This window comes from Lissotriton vulgaris, chromosome 3_1 (genome assembly GCF_964263255.1).
Source record: "Lissotriton vulgaris chromosome 3_1, aLisVul1.2, whole genome shotgun sequence".
Classification (NCBI taxonomy): Eukaryota; Metazoa; Chordata; class Amphibia; order Caudata; family Salamandridae; genus Lissotriton; species Lissotriton vulgaris.
The window spans coordinates 9,598,600-9,625,744 of NC_141689.1; the positions used below are offsets into that span (position 1 = coordinate 9,598,600).

The following is a 27,145-nucleotide window of genomic DNA, read 5'->3' on the forward strand; positions in this document are numbered from 1 at the left end:
GATCCACCCAAGGGGTGAACGACTCATCAAGTACCCGAAACCAAGACTTCCATCACACCTCCGGCCCCCTTCCGAGGAACTGGTTTCCCTCACACATCTGAACTATCCCTGGGGGCTGGTTTCGATAGCACCTTGGGCCTCCTAGTGAGCTGGCTCCAGGTCCTGATGAGCGTCTGGGATTCCATGGGCGCATGGTCCAAAGCATCAAAGAACTACCCGCCCAGACAATCAGGCCTGGAGAGAGCCGCCCCGAGTACAGGACCCCCGGGGCTCCGCCCCAGCTCCACGTGCTTTAAGTGTCAGCAACCCGGGCACTATGCCGGTGACCCCCGAAGTCCCCTGACCCCGAAATCCACTCCCACTGGGCCCTCCACTAGACAGATATCCTCAGTAGCCTTAGAAGAGGAAGAGGTAGAAGAACAGGGGGAGTGGGAACCCGCAGCCATGGTCTTAGCCTCCCTGGGGAATAGCGAGATGATCCCAGGAGATTACCTGCCCGACAACACAGAAAAGTACCGCCAGACAGTGAAGGTTAACGGGCGCAGCATAGGAGCCCTTCGGGACACAGGAGCCAGCATCACATCTGTTAGGTACACGCTAGTCCCCGAGTCCATGATCATCCCCCACACCTCCTGTCGGGTGATCGCAGCCGACAACTCTGTCCGCTCCTGCAGGATAGCACAGGTCCCGTTTGAGTGGGAGGGAGTCTCGGGCGACCTGCGGGTCGCAGTTCGCACGGACATGCCTGTAGACTGCCTCCTGGGGAATGACCTAGAGAGTTCCCCGTGGAAAGAGGTGGAGAGAAGGACCCATTTAGCCATGTTAGGACTGCCCCATTGGGCCTGTGTGAGCACCCGGGCCATGACCGCCAGAATGCCCAACCCCGAGAACGAAGAACCTGAGTTCCCCAGTCCAGCCCCTGATGTACCCGAGGACGGCGAGCACCCTACGGTCCTCGACCAGCCCTCCCTCGAAGAGAATGCATCCGACGAAGGTCCCCTCGGACCAGCCGTCGAACCAGTCCCGACCCTAGCAGATCTCCCCGAGTTGGCCCAGTGGCGCCAAGAGGGAGGACGTCCCGAGAAGAGTTCTGCCAAGAGCAGACCTCCTGCCCTGCCCTAGAGGGGCTCCGCCACCAGGCCGCAGCCCAGGCCGCCGGAGACCAGTACGGCTCCCATTACCTTTACTGGGAAAACGGCCTACTGTACAGTGAACAGAAGACCGCGGAACTAGGGTCAGCCCGCGTGCTGGTGGTACCCCTACGTTTCCGTGGACTCCTCCTTAACCTGGCTCACGATGTGCCCCTGGCGGGACATCTGGGCCAAGATAAGACTTTCCAGCGACTAGTGACCCACTTCTACTGGCCCCACATGCGGGCCGATGTGGAACGCCACTGCAAGTCCTGCCCCACGTGTCAGGCTAGCGGCAAAAGCGGAGGCAAGCGCAAGGCTCCCCTCCAGCCCTTTCCAGTTGTCAGTACCCCCTTTGAGAGGGTGGGAATCGACATTGTCGGACCTCTGGACCCCCGGACCTCCTTAGGCCACCGGTTCATCCTGGTTCTGGTCGATCACGCCACCCGATACCCCGAAGCCATCCCCCTCCGGACCGTGACGGCCCCAGTCGTGGGCCGGGCCCTCATGGGGATCTTCTCCTGGGTGGGATTCCCCCGAGAAGTGGTAAGCGATCGAGTGACAAACTTCATATCCCGGTACATGAAGTCCCTCTGGCAACAGTGTGGGGTGTCCTACAGGTTCACCACCCCCTACCATCCCCAGGGCAACGGCCTGGTTGAGCGGTTCAACCGCACCCTGAAAGGGATGATCATGGGTCTTGAGGAGCCCTTGCGACGCAAGTGGGACGTCCTACTACCCTGCCTCCTGTTCGCCTACTGGGAAGTATCCCAGAAATCCTTGGGGTTTAGCCCTTTCGAGCTACTCTATGGGCACCCCGTCCGGGGACCCCTCAGCCTGGTCAAGGAAGGCTGGGAGGAAGCCCCACCGAGCACACCCCCGACGTATTCTCCTACGTCCTGGCCCTCCGGAACCAAACGCGGAAGTTTCGCAAGCTGGCCTAGGCCAACCTGGAGGCCAGCCAGGAGGAGATGAAACGCTGGTACGACCAGAATGCCACTCTGGTCGAGTTTCAACCAGGCCAACAGGTTTGGGTCATGTCCCCAGTGGAACCTTGTGCCTTGCAGGACAAGTGGACTGGACCCTTTAAGGTGATAGAGCGCAAGAGCCAGGTCACCTACCTCGTTGATACGAAATCAGCCAGGAACGCCCTGAAAGTGTTACACGTAAACCGGCTCAAACCCCATTTCGTGCGGTCTGAGTTGGGATTACTCCTTGCCACCGACGACGGAGAGGAAGAGGAAACGGACCCTCTACCCGACCTCCTGTGGGCAAAGGATCAAGATGGCTCCGTAGAAGGAGTGAGTCTCTCCTCCTCCCTCACCCCCTTGCAGCGGGAAGAATGTCGCCACTTGCTGGGACAATTCTCAGACCTCTTCTCCCTCACTCCCGGCGTCACCAGCTGGTGCGTCCAAGACGTGGACACCGGGGACAGCCCTCCGGTACGGCACAGAGCCTACCGGGTCCCGGACCGAGTCCGAGCCTGCATCAAGGCGGAGGTCGGCAAAATGTTGGACCTAGGAGTGGTGGAAGCCTCCGACAGCCCATGGGCTAGCCCCGTGGTCCTGGTTCCGAAGGCCGCAGCCCCCGGCACCGTTCCTGAGCTGAGGTTCTGCGTAGACTACCGCGGACTCAACGCAGTCACCCGAACCGACGCACACCCCATCCCCCGAGCCGACGAACTCATTGACCGCCTAGGGTCGGCTCAGTACCTCAGTACCTTCGATCTCACCAGTGGCTACTGGCAGATCGGCCTGACGGAGAGGGCCCAAGAAAGGTCTGCTTTCTCCACTCCGGATGGCCACTTCCACTTCCGAGTCATACCTTTCGGCATGAAAAACGCCCCCGCCACTTTCCAGCGACTGGTCAATCAAGTCCTGGCTGGGCTGGAAGGTTTCAGTGCAGCCTACCTAGACGACATTGCGGTGTTCAGTACTCACTGGCCCGAGCACCTACACCACCTCTGGGAGGTGTTGGACGCCCTGCGTCGAGCCGGGCTCACCATTAAAGCTAGTAAATGCCAAATAGGACAAAGCTCAGTGGTATACCTAGGGCACCAGGTCGGCAGCGGCCTCGTGGCCCCCCTCCAACCCAAGATAGACGCCATCAATGCCTGGGAGAACCCCACGACCCAGACCGAGGTGCGGGCCTTCCTAGGACTCACAGGGTACTACCGTAGATTCATCAAGGGGTACGGGAGTATTGTAGGCCCCCTCACAGAGTTGACAGCCAAGGCCAACCCCAAGAAGGTTATTTGGACTCCTGCCTGTCAGAAGGCCTTCGAAAAATTAAAACAAGCCATGTGCACCGCTCCAGTCCTACAGGCCCCTGACTACTCCCGAGAGTTTGTGGTTCAGACCGACGCCTCCGAGCATGGCATCGGGGCCGTACTCTCCCAAGTGGACGACAAGGGGGTTGATCATCCGGTGGCCTTCATCAGCCGGAGACTACTGCCCCGGGAGCAGAGATGGAGCACCATCGAGCGAGAGGCCTTCGCAGTAGTCTGGGCCTTGAAGAAACTGAGGCCCTACCTGTTCGGGACCCACTTCCGGGTCCAGACCGACCACCGTCCTCTCTGGTGGCTCATGCAAATGAGAGGAGAGAACCCTAAACTGCTACGCTGGTCCATCTCCCTCCAAGGGATGGATTTTTCCGTGGAACACAGGCCTGGTGCCGACCACGCCAATGCCGACGGCCTGTCCCGCTTCTTCCGCCTCAGCGAGGAGAACCCCCAAGAGGATGGGTAGTTCCCCTCGTCTTTCAGCTGGAGGGGACGCATGTTGGACCCGGCCTCGTGGCGTGGTCCTCGCTGATCTCCGCAGCCCCGGATCTACAGGTGGAACTGGTTCCCGTCCACTCATGACTGTACATAATCCTCCTACACTGGACCTGAGACGATCCCCAGACCGCGTGCCTGCACCCGTGCACGTGACCATCAGACTCTATGTTTGGCCACCCCGGCCGGCCGCCTTCTTTCCTTTCGGCAGCCCTGGCCGCTCCTGATGGCTGCTGAGCCTGCGCGTCCGACGCGCCCAGATCCACCCGGGGGGTGAACGACTCATCAAGTACCCGAAACCAAGACTTCCATCACACCTCTGGCCCCCTTCCGAGGAACTGGTTTCCCTCACACATCTGAACTATCCCTGGGGGCTGGTTTCGATAGCACCTTGGGCCTCCTAGTGAGCTGGCTCCAGGTCCTGATGAGTGTCTGGGATTCCATGTGTGTGAGAACAACAGGAGAAGACCCATAAACCTCGTTGGGATGGGTGTATCATGTGAGTAAAGACAGTTCCCAACAGGTATTATGCGAAGACAGTTTTGGAGATGTATGCAGCGCATTTATTGCCTGCAACCCGTTTGACAGCAGAGCCCCGGTTACGGCCTACAGCCCTGATTCAGTCAGGCCTCGCCAGTATTACTCACCGCCCAGACGGAAGAAACATTCAGTAACCTTGGACCATCGAGTCTCTAAAACAGGATTTCAACTACGCCTTCCTGCCTGAGCATAAGTCACTGTTCCCATCGACAACCCCGTCCTGATGACGATCCCGACTAATGGGGATCGAAACGCCGTCGACTAGACAGCTGGAATTTACGACGCATTTCACGTCTTGTGCTCCCATACAAATAATTGTGTTTCAAGTGATTGCTACTTGTCTCGGTTGGGGCCATTATTTGATGTTTATACCCTGATTAATGCGTCGCCTTTGCTGTTGTTTTTAACACTTGCACACCCACTTGTCACTGATTGTATATAGCACTTGCACCAAGTGTCACCGGGTTGTCACAAGATCCACTCTGTACAGTGCTGCTTTAACTGTATTGACCCTTGAAAGTTTTTTCCTTTTGCTTTTGAAAATAAGATTACCCTTTCTGAAAAGCATTTGACTCCTTGTTTTTCCTTTCTTTGTAATGCATATTGCATACATCTCCAAAACTGTCTTCGCATAATACCTGTTGGGAACTGTCTTTACTCACATGGGATTCCATGGGCGCATGGTCCAAAGCATCAAAGAACTACCCGCCCAGACAATCAGGCACCTGGCCCTCGGACCTCCGGCCTCCTGCCAATGAGAGTCCGGACATCAAAGAGCTTGACGACTATAAGACAGCCTGCCTTCCACCTAGTCGGCAGTTGTATCTTGGACAAGAAAGCCCTTCTGATCTGATCGCGGCTGACTTCGAGGAGAACCGACTCTGATCCACCGAGCCCTGCTGACGACGTCGCGGCTCATCCTAGAACCTACGGAACTGAACCATCGGGGCCCTGCTGACGCTGTCGCAGCTCCCTCTTGAAGCACAAGACCTGAACATCGGAGCCCTGCTGACGCCGTCGCGGCCCCATCCACTTCCGAGTACGACGGAGTACTCCTACCCAAGCCCTGCTGACGTCGTCGTGGCTTGACAAACTCTCTGGTCCGGCTGGACCATCGACGCTACCTTCACGAACAGCTTGAACCCGAAGTGAGTAGGACAGCAAGTCCCATTGCCAACCCCGTACCCCCCAGTTCGAGGATTGAGAACTGTGCGCCGGGTACGTGGCGTGCCCTCGGGCCCTCTAAGACTGTCCCGCTCCCCCGTCCCCCAGTTACGAGACTTTCGCGATCCCTCGATCGCTGTGTATTGCTCTTTATTTAATCTCGATAAAGTCTTTCTTGATAAAGAATCACGGTGTGGTGTCTGCTCATAAGTGTGGTGTGTCGACAGTGTGTACGATCAGTCCTCCCCGGTGGGGACTCCCCCCTCCTTAAGACTCGGCAGTAATTGTGGGAGAGGAGGTCCCGGGTGGTTGGGAGAATCATCTTGACCCCTGGGGCCACCGCCTTCCAACAAGCGCACACTTCACCCAAAGAGGGTATCAGAGAGCTGTCCCTTCTAGAACAGTGTGAAAACCGATGTGCGTTGGTTTGTCAATCTGAGAGGTATGGTGAACCCCAAAACAACAGAAAGTAATGTTATGCAGAGAACTTCCCTGCGGCTATGATTCATTCCACCATCCATCAGCATTGGGTTTTCTCGGTTGCAGCCATGCTTGGCTGGGGAGCACACTGACCTATGGAAACGTGCACAGCCCCCTCATGTCTGCCGCGAGGCGTTTTATACCCTTCGCTGATAAAGCATTGGCGGTAGCACATTTATTTCTGGGGAGCCCCTGCCACGCACCTCCCTCATTCCGGAAGGGTGGGCATTCACGGGGCTGGCAGGCAAAGGGGGGCGGGGAGAAGGCATGAGACTGCAGGAGGTGGGGCCATGGGAAGAAGGTAGACTGTGCTGTGAAGGGGCCAATAGCCGTGGAAGGACATAAATGATTGACGTGGCTGTTATGGGGAGGGACTAACAAGCTTAAAACCAATCGGAAGGCAGCATTTAGAAACTAATCCAATTAAGAACATGGGCCTGAGAGTGGGTGGAGCTTCCACAAAGCTTCCACACTATAGTGTAAACTGCATGCCTCGCAAAGCGAAGGCAGTACCTAAAAACAGATGGCCCTGCACCAGAGTTACCCCCAAACTGCAACAGACTTCCAGGCCAATTAGACTGCGAATGGCAGAGGAAACTGTTTCCCTTGGTGTTGAATGTCACAAAAGCAAAATAATCCAACCAATTCATAAAAGCAGAACCTTGGTGTTTAATAAGAAACTTTCTGAAGTCAATAAATTCCATTCAGGATTGTGAGAAAGCAGAAAGGCGCGATGCCAAAACAATTAGGAAAGAAGAAGGGAAGAGGACGAGAATAGATTCCAGCCACCATAAAAACATGTCATTGCAGACAGGCCCATGTTTACTGACGCTAACCAAAAGAACCTGAGCGCTGTGCACATGTGCGACCAAAGGATGACTCTTCTAGAGCTCTGGTAGGACTGTGTACGTGTCTGCGTGCATGTAAGTCAGGCACGTGGGAGCGTGCCTTTGAGGCATCAAGGTGGGCAATGGAGGAGGAATTTCTTAAAAACATGTATTCAATTGTTTTCTCATCAACTACTTATTACGACAATTGTTGCATTCCTTATTTAAGAAAATATGTCTGTGTAAAGTGTTAATCAATGGGTGAGTGTGTAAGTCTCTTGGTTCTGCGCATGCATGTTTTTTGTAAACGAGTTTATGTGTGTACGTGACCTACGCAACAAAGGGAGTGGCGTAACACAAAATGATGTCCCCAAAACTTGGCTTGGGCCCTCTCAGGTTTACGTGTCTCAAATATCAGTAGGCTGCATAGGGCCCCCCTGAAGGATGGGGGATCCCTGCACCGCAATTTTACTGGCAGTTTTACGCCCTTGACCAGATGCCATCGTGCACGCTTAGCACTGCTCTAGTTGTTTTGATTTGCTGATTTATAAAAAATGCGGTATTTACTCTTGCAGAACTATTTGCAGCGAGTGAGAAGCCGCAGCATCCCTGTGTGCGTGGAAGTGTACTAAGCGCAAGCACTTATCCAGTATCTGGAGCGTGAAGGAGACCGACCAAACAATAACATCGCGTTGTTTATCATGACGGTGGTTTCGAGTGCACCCAGCCACCCTTGAAAGTGTGATCCTAATTAATGGAAGGGCCAGCGTGGAGTTTGCCTTTCTTCCAGTCTGAGTGAGTCGCATGCAAAGACAAGACTAACCCAGTCAATCGAGCTAACTTCACTGCTAAAACGCACACAGGGCTGGTTTGTTTTCTAAATGACACTTTTTTAGCTCCTCAGAGAAGAGACTTCATCATGGAGCAGGTCAGCTGTAGCCAACAGGGAGAAAGAACAAGCATCAATCTCTTAGCTGTATGGGGCCATGTGTTTCTACTTAGCATGGAGCCACGCTAATTAGAAACACATGGCCCCATAAAGATAAGAAAGGGCTTTGCAACAGCAGCAAAGCAGGCAACCCAGTCCGGATCAGATGCGAAAGGGCGTCACCAAAAAAGCCCTCATTTCAAATGGCAGGCCAACGTTTAGCATAAACAGTGTCGCCAGCCAATGAAAATAAGGGGCAGGACTTCAAGTCTCCATCTCAAATCTACTCTCCTACAAAATCTCTCGCCCAGCGAGCAGCACTTTGCGCTGCATTGCCAGGCAAGACCTGAACACCTCTACTTGTCTCGAGGATCCGTACGGCAAGAATAGTGGTCGCTCCTTTTCTTACTTAACCGCCAAACTTGGGAACTCTTTGCCTTCAGAGCTCCACTCCGCGCTCTCTGAATCAGTCTTCCGTAAACTCCTGAAAACAGACCTGTTTGATAATTCAGCACCCAGCTTCGGTTGCGGTTCAATCCTTTACTGCACCAAAAAACTGCTATAGAGTCTTCGGAAGCAGCTGTGCGCTTTGTAATGCATTTGTATTGTATAGGCACTTTTTAAATTGGTGGGCTCTTTCCTTTCAGACTGAGAGACAACAACCTGACCGACAGTGGTGCCCAAGAGTTCTGCTCAACGCTCAGGACCAATCTATCTCTGCGGCGGCTGGACCTGTGCGGGAACGCCTTCAGCGACCTCTCTGTGCCACATCTCAGCAACATGATCCGAAGATGCACCCGCCTCAGAGACATATTGTGAGTCCTAACCTTTCCAGCCACATTCCTTCTCCACCCTGCATCTCCGCATACCTCTCTTCATGCCATGTGCCTTTCCCACCCTACTGTGTACCTTCTCCACCCTGCCTCTCTGCATGCCTTGCACCTTCTCCACCCTGCCTCTCTGCATGCCATGCACCTTCTCCACCCTGCCTCTCTATAGGTCATGTGCCTTCTCCACCCTATTGTGTACCATCTCTACCCTGCCTCTTTGCATGCCACGCATCTTCTCCACCATGCCTCTCTGCATGCCACGCATCTTCTCCACCATGCCTCTCTGCATGCCACGCATCTTATCCACCATGCCTCTCTGCATGCCACGCATCTTCTCCACCTTGCATGCAATGCAGCTTCTCTACTTATCCCATGCTACATATCCCATGCCTTCTCCACCCTGCCTCTCTGCATGCCACGCAGCCTCTCTGCCCTGCCTCTCTGCATGCCACGTGCCTTCTCCACCCTACTGTGTACCATCTCCACCCTGCCTCCTTGCATGCCACCCAGCCTCTCTGCATGCCACGCACCTTCCCCACCCTACCTCTCTGCATGCCACGTGCCTTCTCCACCCTACTGTGTATAATCTCTGCATGTCACCCACCTACTTCGACCTGCTGTGTGCCTTGTCCGCCATCATCTCCACAATACACCCCTCATGCCATGTCCCTTCCCCATCCTGTTTCTTCACATGCCATGATCCTTCTCCTGCCAGGTGGTGCCTCGCCCCTGCTTTAGTGCACGCCTTGTTCCTCCCTTACTGTCATGTGCCGTCCTCACCCTACTTCTCTACACACTTCCAAGCTTTCCCTTCTCTCCTCATGTTGTGTAGGTTAGTCGCTCTGGCTACAAACAGAATTATTTCATAGGCCGTTAGCCTGTGGTACTATCGGCTAATATACCTCACCCTTGGGACACCTGGTGGCATCCTGTGATATTGCAGGCTTGTGCTGCTCGCTCTCGGGACACCTAGTGTCAGGCTTGTGCTGCTCGCTCTCGGGACACCTAGGGTCATATGTACAAGCCCCTATCGCCACCACAACGTCACGTTTTAGGACTTTCCTGTGGTCATATGTGCTTTGCCTTATTTACAAGGCAGCGTTAAGCCACTTAAAGTGGCTTATTGTGCCTTGTAAATAAGGCACCCTTTCACGCTATGCTTAGCAAGAAAGGAGTGGGCAGTGGGTGTTGCGGTGGGCGTTCCAAAACAACACCCCTTGATTCTGACGCTTGCCCCTATTTACAAGGGCAACTTAAATAGGAGGCAGAGCCAGGATTAAGACCAGGGAAAACCTGATCTTCACTTGGCGCAACGAGGAGAAATGTTTAATTTGGTTTTGCTGTTTTCATGTGTGCTACATTGTGCAGCACGCATGAAAACACAAAAGGTCAATGATTGTTTACGTGCAGTCAGAGGTCCCTTTCGGCACATAAATAATCATTTTATTAAAATACAGTTTTGCAACTTCTTTGTGTACTGCCTTAAGTTGCAAACATATCAGTTACAATACAGCATTTAAAGAAGGGTCCTTCCTGCACATAAACAATCTTTACCTGCAGGCAGACACCCTTGCACTATGGTGCAAAGGTGCCTGCTTTGGCGATAGACTGCAAAGTGCCCAGCACAGCAATGAATCAAGATAGTCTTACTTCAGCCGAAGTAGGATGTATTCTGCAGTCACAGTCTTTACCACAGATGTATTTCTTTAAACACAACAGAATTGGAAGGTTTGCATTAGCTGCACAAAAAGGTGACTTGTGAGCCCCAGGGAGTGACCATAGCCTATCTTGATCAGCACTAAGTGAAATATTGTGAAAACACGGGGAAACAGGTTATTGGTAAATATCAAAAGGACGAGCTGTACACAGTGGATCATATATTTTTCATGCTCTCTCTTTTGTTGTACCGCTCCACTGAGAGGACCGAGATGGTGACGCTTAATTTGTCCCGGAACTGAAGAGACCAACATCGGGATTCTACCATTAACCCTTGATGCGACCCAGTCAATTTGTATTGGAACAAACTATATAGTTCCGCAATTCTCTGTTCCTGTGTGATTGTTCCCAATCCTTCACCTGGCATTCCTTCCTACTGCAGGGTACGCCGAAGAAATAGACGCCCTGTGCTGTACTGTCCCCAGAAACACTGTCCCGAAGAGACCCTGTATCAAGAGAGGCTCTCACTTTGCATCCTCACCCCCCCTCCCACAGGGGGCGCTTCACACTTACTGTCTCTCTGCTCTCACTTTGAATCCTCACCCCTCCTCCCGTGGGGAGGCGCTTCACACTGAACGTCTCTCTGCTCTCACCTTGTGTCCTCACCCCTCCTCCCGCCGGGAGGCGCTTTACATTGACTGTCTCTTTGCTCTCACCTTGTGTCCTCAACCCCCTTCCCAGGGAGGCGCATCACACTGACCGTCTCTCTGCTCTCAATTTGTGTCCTCACCCCCCTCCTCAGGGAGGCGCTTCACACTGACTTTCTCTCTGCTCTCACCTTGTGTCCTCACCCCCCTCCCGCAGGGAGGCGCTTCACACTGACTGTCTCTCTGCTCTCACTTTGCGTCCTCACCCCTCCTCCCGTAGGGAGGCGCTTTACACTGACTGTCTCTCTGCTCTCACTTTGCATCCTCACCCCACCTCCCGCAGGGAGGCGCTTCACACTGACTGTCTCTCTGCTCTCACTTTGCATCCTCGCCCCCCTCCCGCCGAGGGCGCTTCACACTGACTGTCTCTCTGCTCTCACTTTGCATCCTCACCCCTCCTTACCAGGGAGGTGCTTCACACTGACCATCTGTGAGAATTGGGGGTCTCAGGTTGGCACAGGTATGCACTTGTGACAAACAGGGACCCTCTCCTCTAGTCAGGGCAAGGGAACTACCCTTTCAGAATAACCCCTGCTCACCCTCTAGGTTGCGTGGCGCGAGCAGTCAAGGCTAATCCCAAGAGCGTTTAGTCAGTTAAGCATTTATGATTACACACAGTAAATCCAATGATCCCCCACAAATGGACACCAGGCTGTAGATTGTATAAAAAATATGTAATCTTTATGTAAAAATATATGTAGGTAAGTAAAGTTATCACAAGACCTTCTATAACGTTTAAAATTGGGGCCACAAGATTTAAAAATGGCAAGTGTTTCTTTAAAGGTCATAAAAATGCTTAATGGTTAGAGTTCGTCACTTAAAATACTGTCCCACACCACCTAATGCAGATTCTGGTCTTTTGTTAAGGTCCCCGGAGGTTGTGCGCTCCGTAATACTCTGGCGTACTCTGGGCGGATCGATCGGAGAGGCCCTTTCAATTTGCACGCGCCTCGCGGTGTGCGGAGTACGTCTCCGGCGGTTCTCCTGAGGTGTACAGGTCATACCACTCTTGTACAGGCCATACGCTGGATCGAACAGAAGGTTCCTGCTACAGTACGCGCCTCGCGCTATCAGGCGTACAGCAATGGGAGGCAGGAGCGTACCGGAACTAACGCAGGCGCACAGTGTCCACGGGGAAATAAGAACGTTGCAGGCCCCGAGCCTGTGACGAGTACTGCGCTTAAAGGTGGGGAAGTTTCTTGTGCGCTCCGGCCCACACGGCGACGTCAGGGGGAGAAAAGTCATACTCGCTGAGTATGCACCGGTGGGCGGAGCGTATCTTGGGGTCTTCTTGGAGCAGGCGTTTTCCACAGGGTAGGTGCGGCACCGGGGCCTCCAGTATGATCCGTACGGGAGGGGGTCCTTCGAGGTGTGGCGCGGCCCCTTCCAGAGGTCAGAGGGCAAAGCGGGGCGGCCGGGTACGATTCATGTACGGGCGGCCGGGTACGATTCACGTACAGGCGGCCGTCCGAGGCTTAGGAATGCGCTCCGACCGGGATTCCGGGGGGAGGGGTGAGAGAGCACCCTGCGCGCTCCAACAGCGGGCGAGGTGGCAGAGGAGCAGGTGGCCTGGCCCAGCGAGGAGAAAGCGGCTCTACACGAGCGGGGCTCTCAGTGGGCAGAAAGGCAGGCAAGCTCCCGAGTACCACGGCCCTAGAAGGGGGCGAGGGTGCACGTTCTCAGCTCCGGTGGGAGGAAACACACGGCTCAAGTTGCAGACGAGCCAAGGCACAATGAACCCACTGGTCCTGGGGTTCAATTCAGCGGGAAAGCTCAGACAAGCCCTTGGAGATAGTTCTCAGCACAGCAAAGCAAAGTCCTCTTTGGTCTTCTCCTCTCCTTCCTTAGCAAGGCATCAATGCAGGCCAGTCCTTCAGCTTCTTCTTCTCCTTCTAGTTGGGCAGAGGTTCGTTGTGGGAAAACAGGATCTGATTTGTTAGGATTAGGGATCCTACTTTTATACACTGTTTCTTTTGTCTTTTCAGGCCAGGGGGGCCTTTGCATAGTCCAATTCAGTCTCTGAGCACTTTGTTTTGCTGTTTCTGGCTTCTTCTTTCAGAGCGCAGGGCAGGGACATCAGACGCTTTCCAGGAGGTGGAGCCAGCATTGAGGTGACAAGTACAGTCAGGAGCGCTCTGTTGACAGTCTTCCCTCTTCCTGGGCCAGGCGCAGGGCAGAGTCATCAGTCGCTCCCCAGGGGGCGGAGCCAGCATTGAGGTGGCAGAGCACAGCCCTATTCAGAGTCAAGGGGCACTCTCTCCACCCATCCTGGCGTAATCCCTCTATTCACCACCTGTAATCCCCCAGCCCTGTCACTCACATCACCCAGACAGCAGATACACATCCTGGCAGAGGCGGGCTGAAATGGTTAGGCAAGCAAATACTAACTTTCTAAAAGTCGCATTTGCAAACACAGGATATTAAAATAAACTTTACTAAAAGAAGTATTTTATTATTCTGAGTTCAGGCATACTAAACGTGACTTTCTACCATGTTCCCTGAGCCTGCTGGGATTATAGAGTGTAATAATTCCAGCAGCCCATTCTGGCCTATGAGAACAGTTAGTCTTACAATAGAGAAAAACAAAAATGGCTGTAATTCACTATTAGGACATGGCACACACATCAGGGCTTGTCCTACCTTATGCTTACAATGCACACTGCCATTGGGCCTACCATAGGGGTGACTAATATGAAGCAAAGGGAAGGTTTTGAGGCTGGCAAGTGTGTGCACTTGCCCAGTCAGCATGACGGTACCAGACTGCACGCAGGTTTTGCAGTGGCAGACCTTAGACACATTTTAAAAGGCTGCATCTGTGGGTGGCGCAACCAGCGCTGCAGGCCCACTAGCAGTATTTGTATTTACAAGCCCTGGCACTCCTGGTGCACTTTACTGGGGACTGACAGTAAATTCAATGAGCCAATCATGGAAATCAATTACAGGTACACTTTACAGTAGGGAGAGCATATGCACTTCAGCACTGGTCATCAGTGGTAAATTGCCCAGAGTCATTAAACCAACAAAAACAGGTCAGAGAGAGTATTGGAGGAAGGCAAAAAGTTTAGGGATGACCCTGCCAAGAGGGCCAAGTCCAACACCGTCTCTCTGCTCTCACTTTGCATCCTCACCCCCCTCCCGTTGAGGGCGCTTCACACTGACTGTCTCTCTGCTCTCACTTTGCATACTCACCCCTGAAGTATACGATTCACAATGACTGTCTCTCTGCCCTCACTTTGCATCCTCACCCCACCTCCTGCAGGGGGTGCTTCACACTGACTGTCTCTCTGCTCTCACTTTGCGCCCTCAACCCCCTCCCTAGGGAGGCGCTTCACAATGACTGTCTCTCTGCCCTCACTTTGCATCCTCACCCCACCTCCCACAGGGGGTGCTTCACCCAGACTGTCTCTCTGCTCTCACTTTGCGCCCTCAACCCCCTCCCTAGGGAGGCGCTTCACACTGACTGTCTCTCTGCCCTCACTTTGCATCCTCACCCCACCTCCCACAGGGGGTGCTTCACCCAGACTGTCTCTCTGCTCTCACTTTGCATCCTCACCCCACTTCCTGCAGGGGGTGCTTCACACTGACTGTCTCTCTGCTCTCACTTTGCATCCTCACCCCACCTCCCGCAGGGGGTGCTTCACACTGACTGTCTCTCTGCCCTCACTTTGCATCCTCCCCCCCCCCTCCCGCAGGGAGGCGCTTCACACTGACTGTCTCTCTGCTCTCACTTTGCGCCCTCAACCCCCTCCCTAGGGAGGCGCTTCACACTGTCTCTCTGCTCTCAATTTGCATCCTTCCCCCGCAAAGGATGCGTTTTACACTGACTGTCTCTCTGCTCTCACTTTGCATCCTCCCCCCCCCCTCCCGCAGGGAGGCGCTTCACACTGACTGTCTCTCTGCTCTCACTTTGCATCCTCTCCCCCCCCCCTCCCGCAGGGAGGCGCTTCACACCGACTGTCTCTCTGCTCTCACTTTGCGTCCTCACCCCCCTCCCTATGGAGGTGCTTCACACTGACTGTCTCTCTGCTCTCACTTTGCGTCCTCACCCCCCTCCCTATGGAGGTGCTTCACACTGACTGTCTCTCTGCTCTCACTTTGCATCCTCACCCCCCTCCCTAGGGAGGCGCTTCACACTGTCTCTCTGCTCTCACTTTGCATCCTCACCCCCCTCCCTAGGGAGGCGCTTCACACTGTCTCTCTGCTCTCACTTTGCATCCTCACCCCCCTCCCTAGGGAGGCGCTTCACACTGTCTCTCTGCTCTCACTTTGCATCCTCACCCCCCTCCCTAGGGAGGCGCTTCACACTGACTGTCTCTCTGCTCTCACTTTGCATCCTCACCCCCCTCCCTAGGGAGGCGCTTCACACTGTCTCTCTGCTCTCACTTTGCATCCTCACCCCCCTCCCTAGGGAGGCGCTTCACACTGTCTCTCTGCTCTCACTTTGCATCCTCACCCCCCTCCCTAGGGAGGCGCTTCACACTGTCTCTCTGCTCTCACTTTGCATCCTCACCCCCCTCCCTAGGGAGGCGCTTGACACTGTCTCTCTGCTCTCACTTTGCATCCTCAACCCCCTCCCTATGGAGGCGCTTCACACTGACTGTCTCTCTGCTCTCACTTTGCATCCTCACCCCCCTCCCTAGGGAGGCGCTTCACACTGTCTCTCTGCTCTCACTTTGCATCCTCACCCCCCTCCCTAGGGAGGCGCTTGACACTGTCTCTCTGCTCTCACATTGCATCCTCACCCCCCTCCCGCAGGGAGGCGCTTCACACTGACTGTCTCTCTGCTCTCACTTTGCATCCTCACCCCCCTCCCTAGGGAGGCGCTTCACACTGTCTCTCTGCTCTCACTTTGCATCCTCACCCCCCTCCCTAGGGAGGCGCTTGACACTGTCTCTCTGCTCTCACTTTGCATCCTCACCCCCCTCCCGCAGGGAGGCGCTTCACACTGACTGTCTCTCTGCTCTCACTTTGCATCCTCACCCCCTCCCTAGGGAGGCGCTTCACACTGTCTCTCTGCTCTCACTTTGCATCCCCCCCCCCCCCCTCCCGCAGGGAGGTGCTTCACACTGACTGTCTCTCTGCTCTCACTTTGCATCCTCACCCCCCTCCCGCAGGGAGGCGCTTCACACTGACTGTCTCTCTGCTCTCACTTTGCATCCTCACCCCCCTCCCTAGGGAGGCGCTTCACACTGTCTCTCTGCTCTCACTTTGCATCCTCACCCCCCTCCCTAGGGAGGCGCTTGACACAGTCTCTCTGCTCTCACTTTGCATCCTCACCCCCCTCCCTAGGGAGGCGCTTGACACTGTCTCTCTGCTCTCACTTTGCATCCTCACCCCCTCCCTAGGGAGGCGCTTCACACTGACTGTCTCTCTGCTCTCACTTTGCATCCTCACCCCCCTCCCGCAGGGAGGCGCTTCACACTGACTGTCTCTCTGCTCTCACTTTGCATCCTCACCCCCCTCCCTAGGGAGGCGCTTCACACTGTCTCTCTGCTCTCACTTTGCATCCTCACCCCCCTCCCTAGGGAGGCGCTTGACACTGTCTCTCTGCTCTCACTTTGCATCCTCAACCCCCTCCCTATGGAGGTGCTTCACCCAGACTGTCTCTCTGCTCTCACTTTGCGTCCTCACCCCTCTCCCTAGGGAGGCGCTTGACACTGTCTCTCTGCTCTCACTTTGCATCCTCAACCCCCTCCCTATGGAGGCGCTTCACACTGTCTCTCTGCTCTCACTTTGTGTCCTCACCCCCCGCAGGAGGCGCTTCACACTGACTGTCTCTCTGCTCTCACTTTGCGTCCTCACCCCCCTCCCGCAGGGAGGCGCTTCACACTGACTGTCTCTCTGCTCTCACTTTGCATCCTCACCCCACCTCCCGCAGGGAGGCGCTTCACACTGACTGTCTCTCTGCTCTCACTTTGCGTCCTCAACCCCCTCCCTAGGGAGGCGCTTCACACTGACTGTCTCTCTGCTCTCACTTTGCGTACTCAACCCCCTCCCTAGGGAGGCGCTTCACACTGTCTCTCTGCTCTCACTTTGCGTCGTCAACCCCCTCCCTAGGGAGGCGCTTCACACTGACTGTCTCTCTGCTCTCACTTTGCATCCTCACCCCCCTCCCGAGGGAGGCGCTTCACAATGACTGTCTCTCTGCTCTCACTTTGCATCCTCACCCCCCTCCCTAGGGAGGCGCTTCACACTGTCTCTCTGCTCTCACTTTGCATCCTCACCCCCCTCCTGCAGGGAGGCGCTTCACACTGACTGTCTCTCTGCTCTCACTTTGCATCCTCACCCCACCTCCCGCAGGGAGGCGCTTCACACTGACTGTCTCTCTGCTCTCACTTTGCGTCCTCAACCCCCTCCCTAGGGAGGCGCTTAACACTGTCTCTCTGCTCTCACTTTGCATCCTCACCCCCCTCCCGCAGGGAGGCGCTTCACACTGACTGTCTCTCTAGTCTCACTTTGCGTACTCACCCCTGAAGTATACGATTCACACTGACTGTCTCTCTGCTCTCACTTTGCGTCGTCAACCCCCTCCCTAGGGAGGCGCTTCACACTGACTGTCTCTCTGCTCTCACTTTGCATCCTCACCCCCCTCCCGCAGGGAGGCGCTTCACACTGACTGTCTCTCTGCTCTCACTTTGCATCCTCACCCCCCTCCCGCAGGGAGGCGCTTCACACTGACTGTCTCTCTGCTCTCACTTTGCATCCTCACCCCCCTCCCTAGGGAGGCGCTTCACACTGTATCTCTGCTCTCACTTTGCATCCTCACCCCACCTCCCGCAGGGAGGCGCTTCACACTGTCTCTCTGCTCTCACTTTGCGTCCTCAACCCCCTCCCTAGGGAGGCACTTCACACTGTCTCTCTGCTCTCACTTTGTGTCCTCACCCCCCGCAGGGGGCGCTTCACACTGACTGTCTCTCTGCTCTCACTTTGCGTCCTCAACCCCCTCCCTAGGGAGGCGCTTCACACTGTCTCTCTGCTCTCACTTTCTGTCCTCACCCCCCACAGGGGGCGCTTCACACTGTCTCTCTGCTCTCACTTTGCATCCTCACCCCCTCCCTAGGGAGGCGCTTCACACTGACTGTCTCTCTGCTCTCACTTTGCGTCCTCAACCCCCTCCCTAGGGAGGCGCTTCACACTGTCTCTATGCTCTCACTTTGCGTCGTCAACCCCCTCCCTAGGGAGGCGCTTCACACTGACTGTCTCTCTGCTCTCACTTTGCATCCTCACCCCCCTCTCGCAGGGAGGCACTTCACACTGACTGTCTCTCTGCTCTCACTTTGCATCCTCACCCCCCTCCCGCAGGGAGGCGCTTCACACTGACTGTCTCTCTGCTCTCACTTTGCGTCCTCACCCCCCCTCCCTAGGGAGGCGCTTCACACTGTCTCTCTGCTCTCACTTTGCGTCGTCAACCCCCTCCCTAGGGAGGCGCTTCACACTGACTGTCTCTCTGCTCTCACTTTGCATCCTCACCCCCCTCCCGCAGGGAGGCGCTTCACACTGACTGTCTCTCTGCTCTCACTTTGCGCCCTCAACCCCCTCCCTAGGGAGGCGCTTCACACTGTCTCTCTGCTCTCACTTTGCGTCGTCAACCCCCTCCCTAGGGAGGCGCTTCACACTGACTGTCTCTCTGCTCTCACTTTGCATCCTCACCCCCCTCCCGCAGGGAGGCGCTTCACACTGACTGTCTCTCTGCTCTCACTTTGCATCCTCACCCCCCCCCCCCCTCCCGCAGGGAGGCGCTTCACACTGACTGTCTCTCTGCTCTCACTTTGCGTCCTCACCCCCCTCCCTAGGGAGGCGCTTCACACTGTCTCTCTGCTCTCACTTTGCGTCGTCAACCCCCTCCCTAGGGAGGCGCTTCACACTGACTGTCTCTCTGCTCTCACTTTGCGTCGTCAACCCCCTCCCTAGGGATGCGCTTCACACTGACCGTCTCTCTGCTCTCACTTTGCGTCGTTAACCCCCTCCCTAGGGAGGCGCTTCACACTGACTGTCTCTCTGCTCTCACTTTGCGTCCTCACCCCCCTCCCTAGGGAGGCGCTTCACACTGACTGTCTCTCTGCTCTCACTTTGCATCCTCCCCCCCCCACCCTCCCGCAGGGAGGCGCTTCACACTGACTGTCTCTCTGCTCTCACTTTGCATCCTCCCCCCCCCTCCCGCAGGGGGCGCTTCACACTGACTGTCTCTCTGCTCTCACTTTGCGTCGTCAACCCCCTCCCTAGGGAGGCGCTTCACACTGACTGTCTCTCTGCTCTCACTTTGCATCCTCTCCCCCCTCCCTAGGGAGGCGCTTCACACTGACTGTCTCTCTGCTCTCACTTTGCGTCAACACCCCCCTCCCTAGGGAGGCGCTTCACACTGACTGTCTCTCTGCTCTCACTTTGCGTCCTCAACCCCCTCCCTAGGGAGGCGCTTCACACTGACTGTCTCTCTGCTCTCACTTTGCATCCTCCCCCCCCCCCCTCCCGCAGGGAGGCGCTTCACACTGACTGTCTCTCTGCTCTCACTTTGCGCCCTCAACCCCCTCCCTAGGGAGGCGCTTCACACTGACTGTCTCTCTGCTCTCACTTTGCGTCGTCAACCCCATCCCTAGGGAGGCGCTTCACACTGACTGTCTCTCTGCTCTCACTTTGCATCCTCCCCCCCCCCTCCCTAGGGAGGCGCTTGACACTGACTGTCTCTCTGCTCTCACTTTGCATCCTCCCCCCCCCTCCCTCGGGAGGCGCTTCACACTGACTGCCTCTCTGCTCTCACTTTGCATCCTCCCCCCCCTCCCGCAGGGGGCGCTTCACACTGACTGTCTCTCTGCTCTCACTTTGCGTGCTCAACCCCCTCCCTAGGGAGGCGCTTCACACTGACTGTCTCTCTGCTCTCACTTTGCGTCGTCAACCCCCTCCCTAGGGAGGCGCTTCACACTGACTGTCTCTCTGCTCTCACTTTGCATCCTACCCCCCCCTCCCTAGGGAGGCGCTTGACACTGACTGTCTCTCTGCTCTCACTTTGCATCCTCCCCCCCCCTCCCTAGGGAGGCGCTTCACACTGTCTCTCTGCTCTCACTTTGCATCCTCCCCCCCCCCCCCCTCCCGCAGGGAGGCGCTTCACACTGACTGTCTCTCTGCTCTCACTTTGCGCCCTCAACCCCCTCCCTAGGGAGGCGCTTCACACTGACTGTCTCTCTGCTCTCACTTTGCGTCGTCAACCCCATCCCTAGGGAGGCGCTTCACACTGACTGTCTCTCTGCTCTCACTTTGCATCCTCCCCCCCCCTCCCTAGGGAGGCGCTTGACACTGACTGTCTCTCTGCTCTCACTTTGCATCCTCCCCCCCCCTCCCTAGGGAGGCGCTTCACACTGACTGTCTCTCTGCTCTCACTTTGCATCCTCCCCCCCCTCCCGCAGGGGGCGCTTCACACTGACTGTCTCTCTGCTCTCACTTTGCGTGCTCAACCCCCTCCCTAGGGAGGCGCTTCACACTGACTGTCTCTCTGCTCTCACTTTGCGTCGTCAACCCCCTCCCTAGGGAGGCGCTTCACACTGACTGTCTCTCTGCTCTCACTTTGCATCCTCCCCCCCCTCCCTAGGGAGGCGCTTGACACTGACTGTCTCTCTGCTCTCACTTTGCATCCTCCCCCCCCCCCTCCCTAGGGAGGCGCTTCACACTGACTGTCTCTCTGCTCTCACTTTGCATCCTCCCCCCCCCTCCCGCAGGGGGCGCTTCACACTGACTGTCTCTCTGCTCTCACTTTGCATCCTCCCCCACCTCCCGCAGGGAGGCGCTTCACACTGACTGTCTCTCTGCTCTCACTTTGTGTCCTCACCCCCCGCAGGGGGCGCTTCACACTGACTGTCTCTCTGCTCTCACGTTGCATCCTCACCCCACCTCCCGCGGGTAGGCGCTTCACACTGACTGTCTCTCTGCTCTCACTTTGCGTCCTCAACCCCCTCCCTAGGGAGGCGCTTCACACTGTCTCTCTGCTCTCACTTTGTGTCGTCAACCCCCCCCCTAGGGAGGCGCTTCACACTGACTGTCTCTCTGCTCTCACTTTGCATCCTCACCCCCCTCCCGCAGGGAGGCGCTTCACACTGACTGTCTCTCTGCTCTCACTTTGCATCCTCACCCTCCTCCCGCAGGGAGGCGCTTCACACTGACTGTCTCTCTGCTCTCACTTTGCGTCCTCAACCCCCTCCCTAGGGAGGCGCTTCACACTGACTGTCTCTCTGCTCTCACTTTGCATCCTCACCCCCCTCCCGCAGGGAGGCGCTTCACACTGACTGTCTCTCTGCTCTCACTTTGCGTCCTCAACCCCCTCCCTAGGGAGGCGCTTCACACTGACTGTCTCTCTGCTCTCACTTTGCATCCTCACCCCCCTCCCGCAGGGAGGCGCTTCACACTGACTGTCTCTCTGCTCTCACTTTGCATCCTCCCCCCCCTCCCTAGGGAGGCGCTTCACACTGACTGTCTCTCTGCTCTCACTTTGCATCCTCACCCCCCTCCCGCAGGGAGGCGCTTCACACTGACTGTCTCTCTGCTCTCACTTTGCATCCTCCCCCCCCCTCCCTAGGGAGGCGCTTCACACTGACTGTCTCTCTGCTCTCACTTTGCATCCTCACCCCCCTCCCTAGGGAGGCGCTTCGCACTGACTGTCTCTCTGCTCTCACTAGGCGCTTCACAATGACTGTCTCTCTGCTCTCATTAGGCGCTTCACAATGACTGTCTCTCTGCTCTCACTTGGCGCTTCGCACTGACTGTCTCTCTGCTCTCACTAGGCGCTTCACAATGACTGTCTCTCTGCTCTCACTAGGCGCTTCGCACTGACAGTCTCTCTGCTCTCACTAGGCGCTTCACAATGACTGTCTCTCTGCTCTCATTAGGCGCTTCACAATGACTGTCTCTCTGCTCTCACTAGGCGCTTCGCACTGACTGTCTCTCTGCTCTCACTAGGCGCTTCACAATGACTGTCTCTCTGCTCACACTAGGCGCTTCACAATGACTGTCTCTCTGCTCTCATTAGGCGCTTCACAATGACTGTCTCTCTGCTCTCACTAGGCGCTTCGCACTGACTGTCTCTCTGCTCTCATTAGGCGCTTCACAATGACTGTCTCTCTGCTCTCACTAGGCGCTTCGCACTGACTGTCTCTCTGCTCTCACTAGGCGCTTCACAATGACTGTCTCTCTGCTCTCACTAGGCGCTTCACAATGACTGTCTCTCTGCTCTCATTAGGCGCTTCGCACTGACTGTCTCTCTGATCTCACTTTGCATCCTCACCCCCCTCCCGCAGGGAGGCGCTTCACACTGACTGTCTCTCTGCTCTCACTTTGCGTCCTCAACCCCCTCCCTAGGGAGGCGCTTCGCACTGACTGTCTCTCTGCTCTCACTAGGCGCTTCACAATGACTGTCTCTCTGCTCTCATTAGGCGCTTCACAATGACTGTCTCTCTGCTCTCACTTGGCGCTTCGCACTGACTGTCTCTCTGCTCTCACTAGGCGCTTCACAATGACTGTCTCTCTGCTCTCACTAGGCGCTTCGCACTGACAGTCTCTCTGCTCTCACTAGGCGCTTTACAATGACTGTCTCTCTGCTCTCATTAGGCGCTTCACAATGACTGTCTCTCTGCTCTCACTAGGCGCTTCACAATGACTGTCTCTCTGCTCTCACTAGGCGCTTCGCACTGACTGTCTCTCTGCTCTCACTAGGCGCTTCACAATGACTGTCTCTCTGCTCTCACTAGGCGCTTCACAATGACTGTCTCTCTGCTCTCATTAGGCGCTTCACAATGACTGTCTCTCTGCTCTCACTAGGCGCTTCGCACTGACTGTCTCTCTGCTCTCATTAGGCGCTTCACAATGACTGTCTCTCTGCTCTCACTAGGCGCTTCGCACTGACTGTCTCTCTGCTCTCATTAGGCGCTTCACAATGACTGTCTCTCTGCTCTCACTAGGCGCTTCACACTGACTGTCTCTCTGCTCTCACTTTGCATCCTCCCTCCCCCCCCCCCTCCCGCAGGGAGGCGCTTCACACTGTCTCTCTGCTCTCACTTTGCGTCGTCAACCCCCTCCCTAGGGAGGCGCTTCACACTGACTGTCTCTCTGCTCTCACTTTGCATCCTCACCCCCCTCCCGCAGGGAGGCGCTTCACACTGACTGTCTCTCTGCTCTCACTTTGCATCCTCACCCTCCTCCCGCAGGGAGGCGCTTCACACTGACTGTCTCTCTGCTCTCACTTTGCGTCCTCAACCCCCTCCCTAGGGAGGCGCTTCACACTGACTGTCTCTCTGCTCTCACTTTGCATCCTCACCCCCCTCCCGCAGGGAGGCGCTTCACACTGACTGTCTCTCTGCTCTCACTTTGCGTCCTCAACCCCCTCCCTAGGGAGGCGCTTCACACTGACTGTCTCTCTGCTCTCACTTTGCATCCTCACCCCCCTCCCGCAGGGAGGCGCTTCACACTGACTGTCTCTCTGCTCTCACTTTGCATCCTCCCCCCCCCTCCCTAGGGAGGCGCTTCACACTGACTGTCTCTCTGCTCTCACTTTGCATCCTCACCCCCCTCCCGCAGGGAGGCGCTTCACACTGACTGTCTCTCTGCTCTCACTTTGCATCCTCCCCCCCCCCCCTCCCTAGGGAGGCGCTTCACACTGACTGTCTCTCTGCTCTCAATTTGGATCCTCACCCCCCTCCCTAGGGAGGCGCTTCGCACTGACTGTCTCTCTGCTCTCACTAGGCGCTTCACAATGACTGTCTCTCTGCTCTCATTAGGCGCTTCACAATGACTGTCTCTCTGCTCTCACTTGGCGCTTCGCACTGACTGTCTCTCTGCTCTCACTTTGCATCCTCCCCCCCCCCCCTCCCTAGGGAGGCGCTTCGCACTGACTGTCTCTCTGCTCTCACTAGGCGCTTCACAATGACTGTCTCTCTGCTCTCATTAGGCGCTTCACAATGACTGTCTCTCTGCTCTCACTTGGCGCTTCGCACTGACTGTCTCTCTGCTCTCACTTTGCATCCTCCCCCACCTCCCGCAGGGAGGCGCTTCACACTGACTGTCTCTCTGCTCTCACTTTGCATCCTCACCCTCCTCCCGCAGGGAGGCGCTTCACACTGACTGTCTCTCTGCTCTCACTTTGCGTCCTCAACCCCCTCCCTAGGGAGGCGCTTCACACTGACTGTCTCTCTGCTCTCACTTTGCATCCTCACCCCCCTCCCGCAGGGAGGCGCTTCACACTGACTGTCTCTCTGCTCTCACTTTGCGTCCTCAACCCCCTCCCTAGGGAGGCGCTTCACACTGACTGTCTCTCTGCTCTCACTTTGCGTCCTCAACCCCCTCCCTAGGGAGGCGCTTCACACTGACTGTCTCTCTGCTCTCACTTTGCATCCTCCCCCCCCCCCCTCCCTAGGGAGGCGCTCCACACTGACTGTCTCTCTGCTCTCACTAGGCGCTTCACACTGACTGTCTCTCTGCTCTCACTAGGCGCTTCGCACTGACTGTCTCTCTGCTCTCCCTTTGCAGGCTCTTTGGAAACACCATGCTGAGTGCCGAGGGAAGGAAGATTCTCCGAGACCTGAACACGGAGCTGAAGAGTGTCCGCCCCAAGCTGAGAGTGATGCTCTGAGACTCCCTCTAGCGCCAAGACGGACTGCCCAAGGCACAGCGCTGTGCCCTCCAGTAACCAACACTGTGAGCTCCTCGGAGTACTCGAGGAGTCAACTGCAGGTGTAAGACTGCGTCGAATGTAGGGGCATATTACCAACAACTAGCGATAATTTTTGTCTCTAACTTGTTTAGAGACAAAAATTATCGCCGCACATCGGCAATTTTTATCGCAGATAAACCTTGCTATTAACAAGGTTTATCGCAAATGCGATAAAAAACGGCCGAAATGCATGAATATCGCTGAAAAGTCAGCGATATTCATGCATTATCGAGCAAATGCTCTTAGCCATGTTATCCACCTCCCATTGGATAACATGGCTAAGAACTGCTCAGGGCAGGTGTTAGCTTTTGGAGATATTCCCGCTTAGCGCGAATATTTCCAAAAGTTGATAATAGGAGATAGCGATGTTAGAGACTGTTTCCAGTCGCTAACATCTTGGCACGCCCACTTTGCATGTCATTAGTGATAAATATCACTGACATGCAAAGTGGGGCCCAAGATGGTCGCTATCTCCTACTAGCTGTCGCTAACTGGTGTTAGCGACAGCTTGGTAATAGGGAGATAATTGTATCTCCGCTTTCTTGGCTTTTAAAGCCAAAAAAGCGGAGATAAACCCCCTTGATAATATGCCCCGTAGCTCTCAGAGAGCCAACTCTGATTGTTAGACAGACTCCTCAGGGCCACATTTATCAAGCGGTTGCGTCACTGTCGCACTACTCAATGTGCAAGTGAAACAACGCCTAAGATGCGATTTATCGAGCCATGCACGGCCCCATGCATGGGCGAATGGCTCGATACATCTAGAGTAACGCAGCGCAAATCAATGCGTCGCGTTACTCTGCCCCTGTGAGGCGTTCCACGGCTGGAGCGCGGGTGTTCCCGTGCAACGCCCATGGATTCTGGCAGAATCTTAGACTTACTATCAGTGCTAGTCCTGGGAATGAGTCCTATGCCTAGCCAGGTGAGGTGTAACGAGGATAAATATCTTTATTTCTCCTCATCCTTTCTTCTTTCTACGTGTGCTGTATTCTGCAGCAGACATAGAAAGAGGACATGGCTCAGGGGATTGTTTCTGTGCAGGAAGGAGCCCCTTCCTGCACAGAAACAATCCCTCTTACAACGCCGACACCCCTGCGCCATGGTTCTAGAGTGCCGGCGTTGGCGTTAGGCAGCCAAAAGTGCGCCGTGCTAGGAAAAGGCAGCATTGCGCAGTATTATGTTAAGTACGTCGCATTCCTGTCCTTTCCCTCAAGGTATAGCGCCAAAAACTCAGGGAAGCCTCTTCGGCAGCTTTAATGACTCCAAAGGAATGTTACTCGGAAGACAAGGGAAAATATTTAAGAATTATACTACCTATGATATAGCACCTAGCAGCCAACTGTGGTGCTAGGCGGACTACCTGTGCTATAGGGCCCAGTATTCAAGCTGCCACTTGATGCCAGACTACATATGGTATATATCCTGGCAGAAGGCTGATCATCGAGGGTTGTACTCAAGGTCAAACGCTTCTGTCACCCAGATACTACCAGACCCTCTGTAGCTACATCAGGCAGGAGAATGGCTGAGGGGCACTATGTTGTGACTATATGTTGTGACACTATGTCATGGCGCTATGTCGTAACACTTTGTCGTCATTACTGTGCTAAAAAATGTTACAATTTTATTTATATTCATGCAACTGTTACAATAAAATATATATTTTTTGTCTGTTTCTTTAGAGCCTTGTGTGGTTTGCGTTATTAATAATTACATGTCACGGCAGTGGTGTGGCAACATGCCTGTGAGGAGGGGGGTGGGGGTAGCTTGAATAGCTTAACTTAAACCAGCCCCCAGTGAAACCCTCACCCCAAAAGATATACGTATTTTCAGTCAGGAAAAACAGCAGACACATGTTTCGTCACACAAGTGACTTTTTCAAGGCTTAAAGTTGAGGTTCACTATAGCTGGTCCTGTATTAAGGCCAATAAAAGGCCTCGCTGTCTCACTAGGGGAGCTGCGTCTGGAAGGGGGAGGCAAGGCTGGGATAGCTGGGCCTGGAGGGAGCTGGGGCTAGGAAGAAAGCAAAGGCTGAAAAGGACAGGGCTGGAGGAAGCTGGGTTTTTGCTCGGACTTTGTGAAAGTAGTTTACAAGCCCAATGACTGAACCCTTGCTCTCTACCAAACTAGCCCTACATGGGTAACCTGTTGAGTTATCAAGACCTCCTTAGCACCTCTCCAGCCTTCTTCATTCAGGAGACCCCCTGGGGCCACCTCCTCATGTCTGTCCACCCCCCAAGCACACATCACAGTCTCACCAGGAGGTGTGATGCAACATTACTCCAGCTCCCTGCTCTTCTGGTATGGACAATACCCAAAGGCGCCCGAGCACATTACAGTAGAAATGGATCTTTACATAAGGTACACAAGTACATAATCCGAAGATGATGGAACATTTAAGTAAGCCTAGGATTTCAGAGGTT

The 27,145-nt window shown here is 55.1% G+C and overlaps 1 protein-coding gene across 1 annotated transcript in view; it reads left to right on the plus strand.

The window, feature by feature from the left end:
• Window positions 1-26,405, plus strand: part of LOC147725812 (NACHT, LRR and PYD domains-containing protein 3-like) — a 280,887-nt gene extending 254,482 nt beyond the window's left edge. Inside the window, exons 11-12 of the mRNA XM_086959989.1 lie at window positions 8,493-8,660; window positions 24,542-26,405. Coding sequence (XP_086816115.1) covers window positions 8,493-8,660; window positions 24,542-24,644 — 271 coding nt within the window. The 3' untranslated portion in view covers window positions 24,645-26,405. The remainder of the gene's footprint in view (window positions 1-8,492; window positions 8,661-24,541) is intronic.
• The last annotated feature ends 740 nt before the right edge of the window (window positions 26,406-27,145 follow it).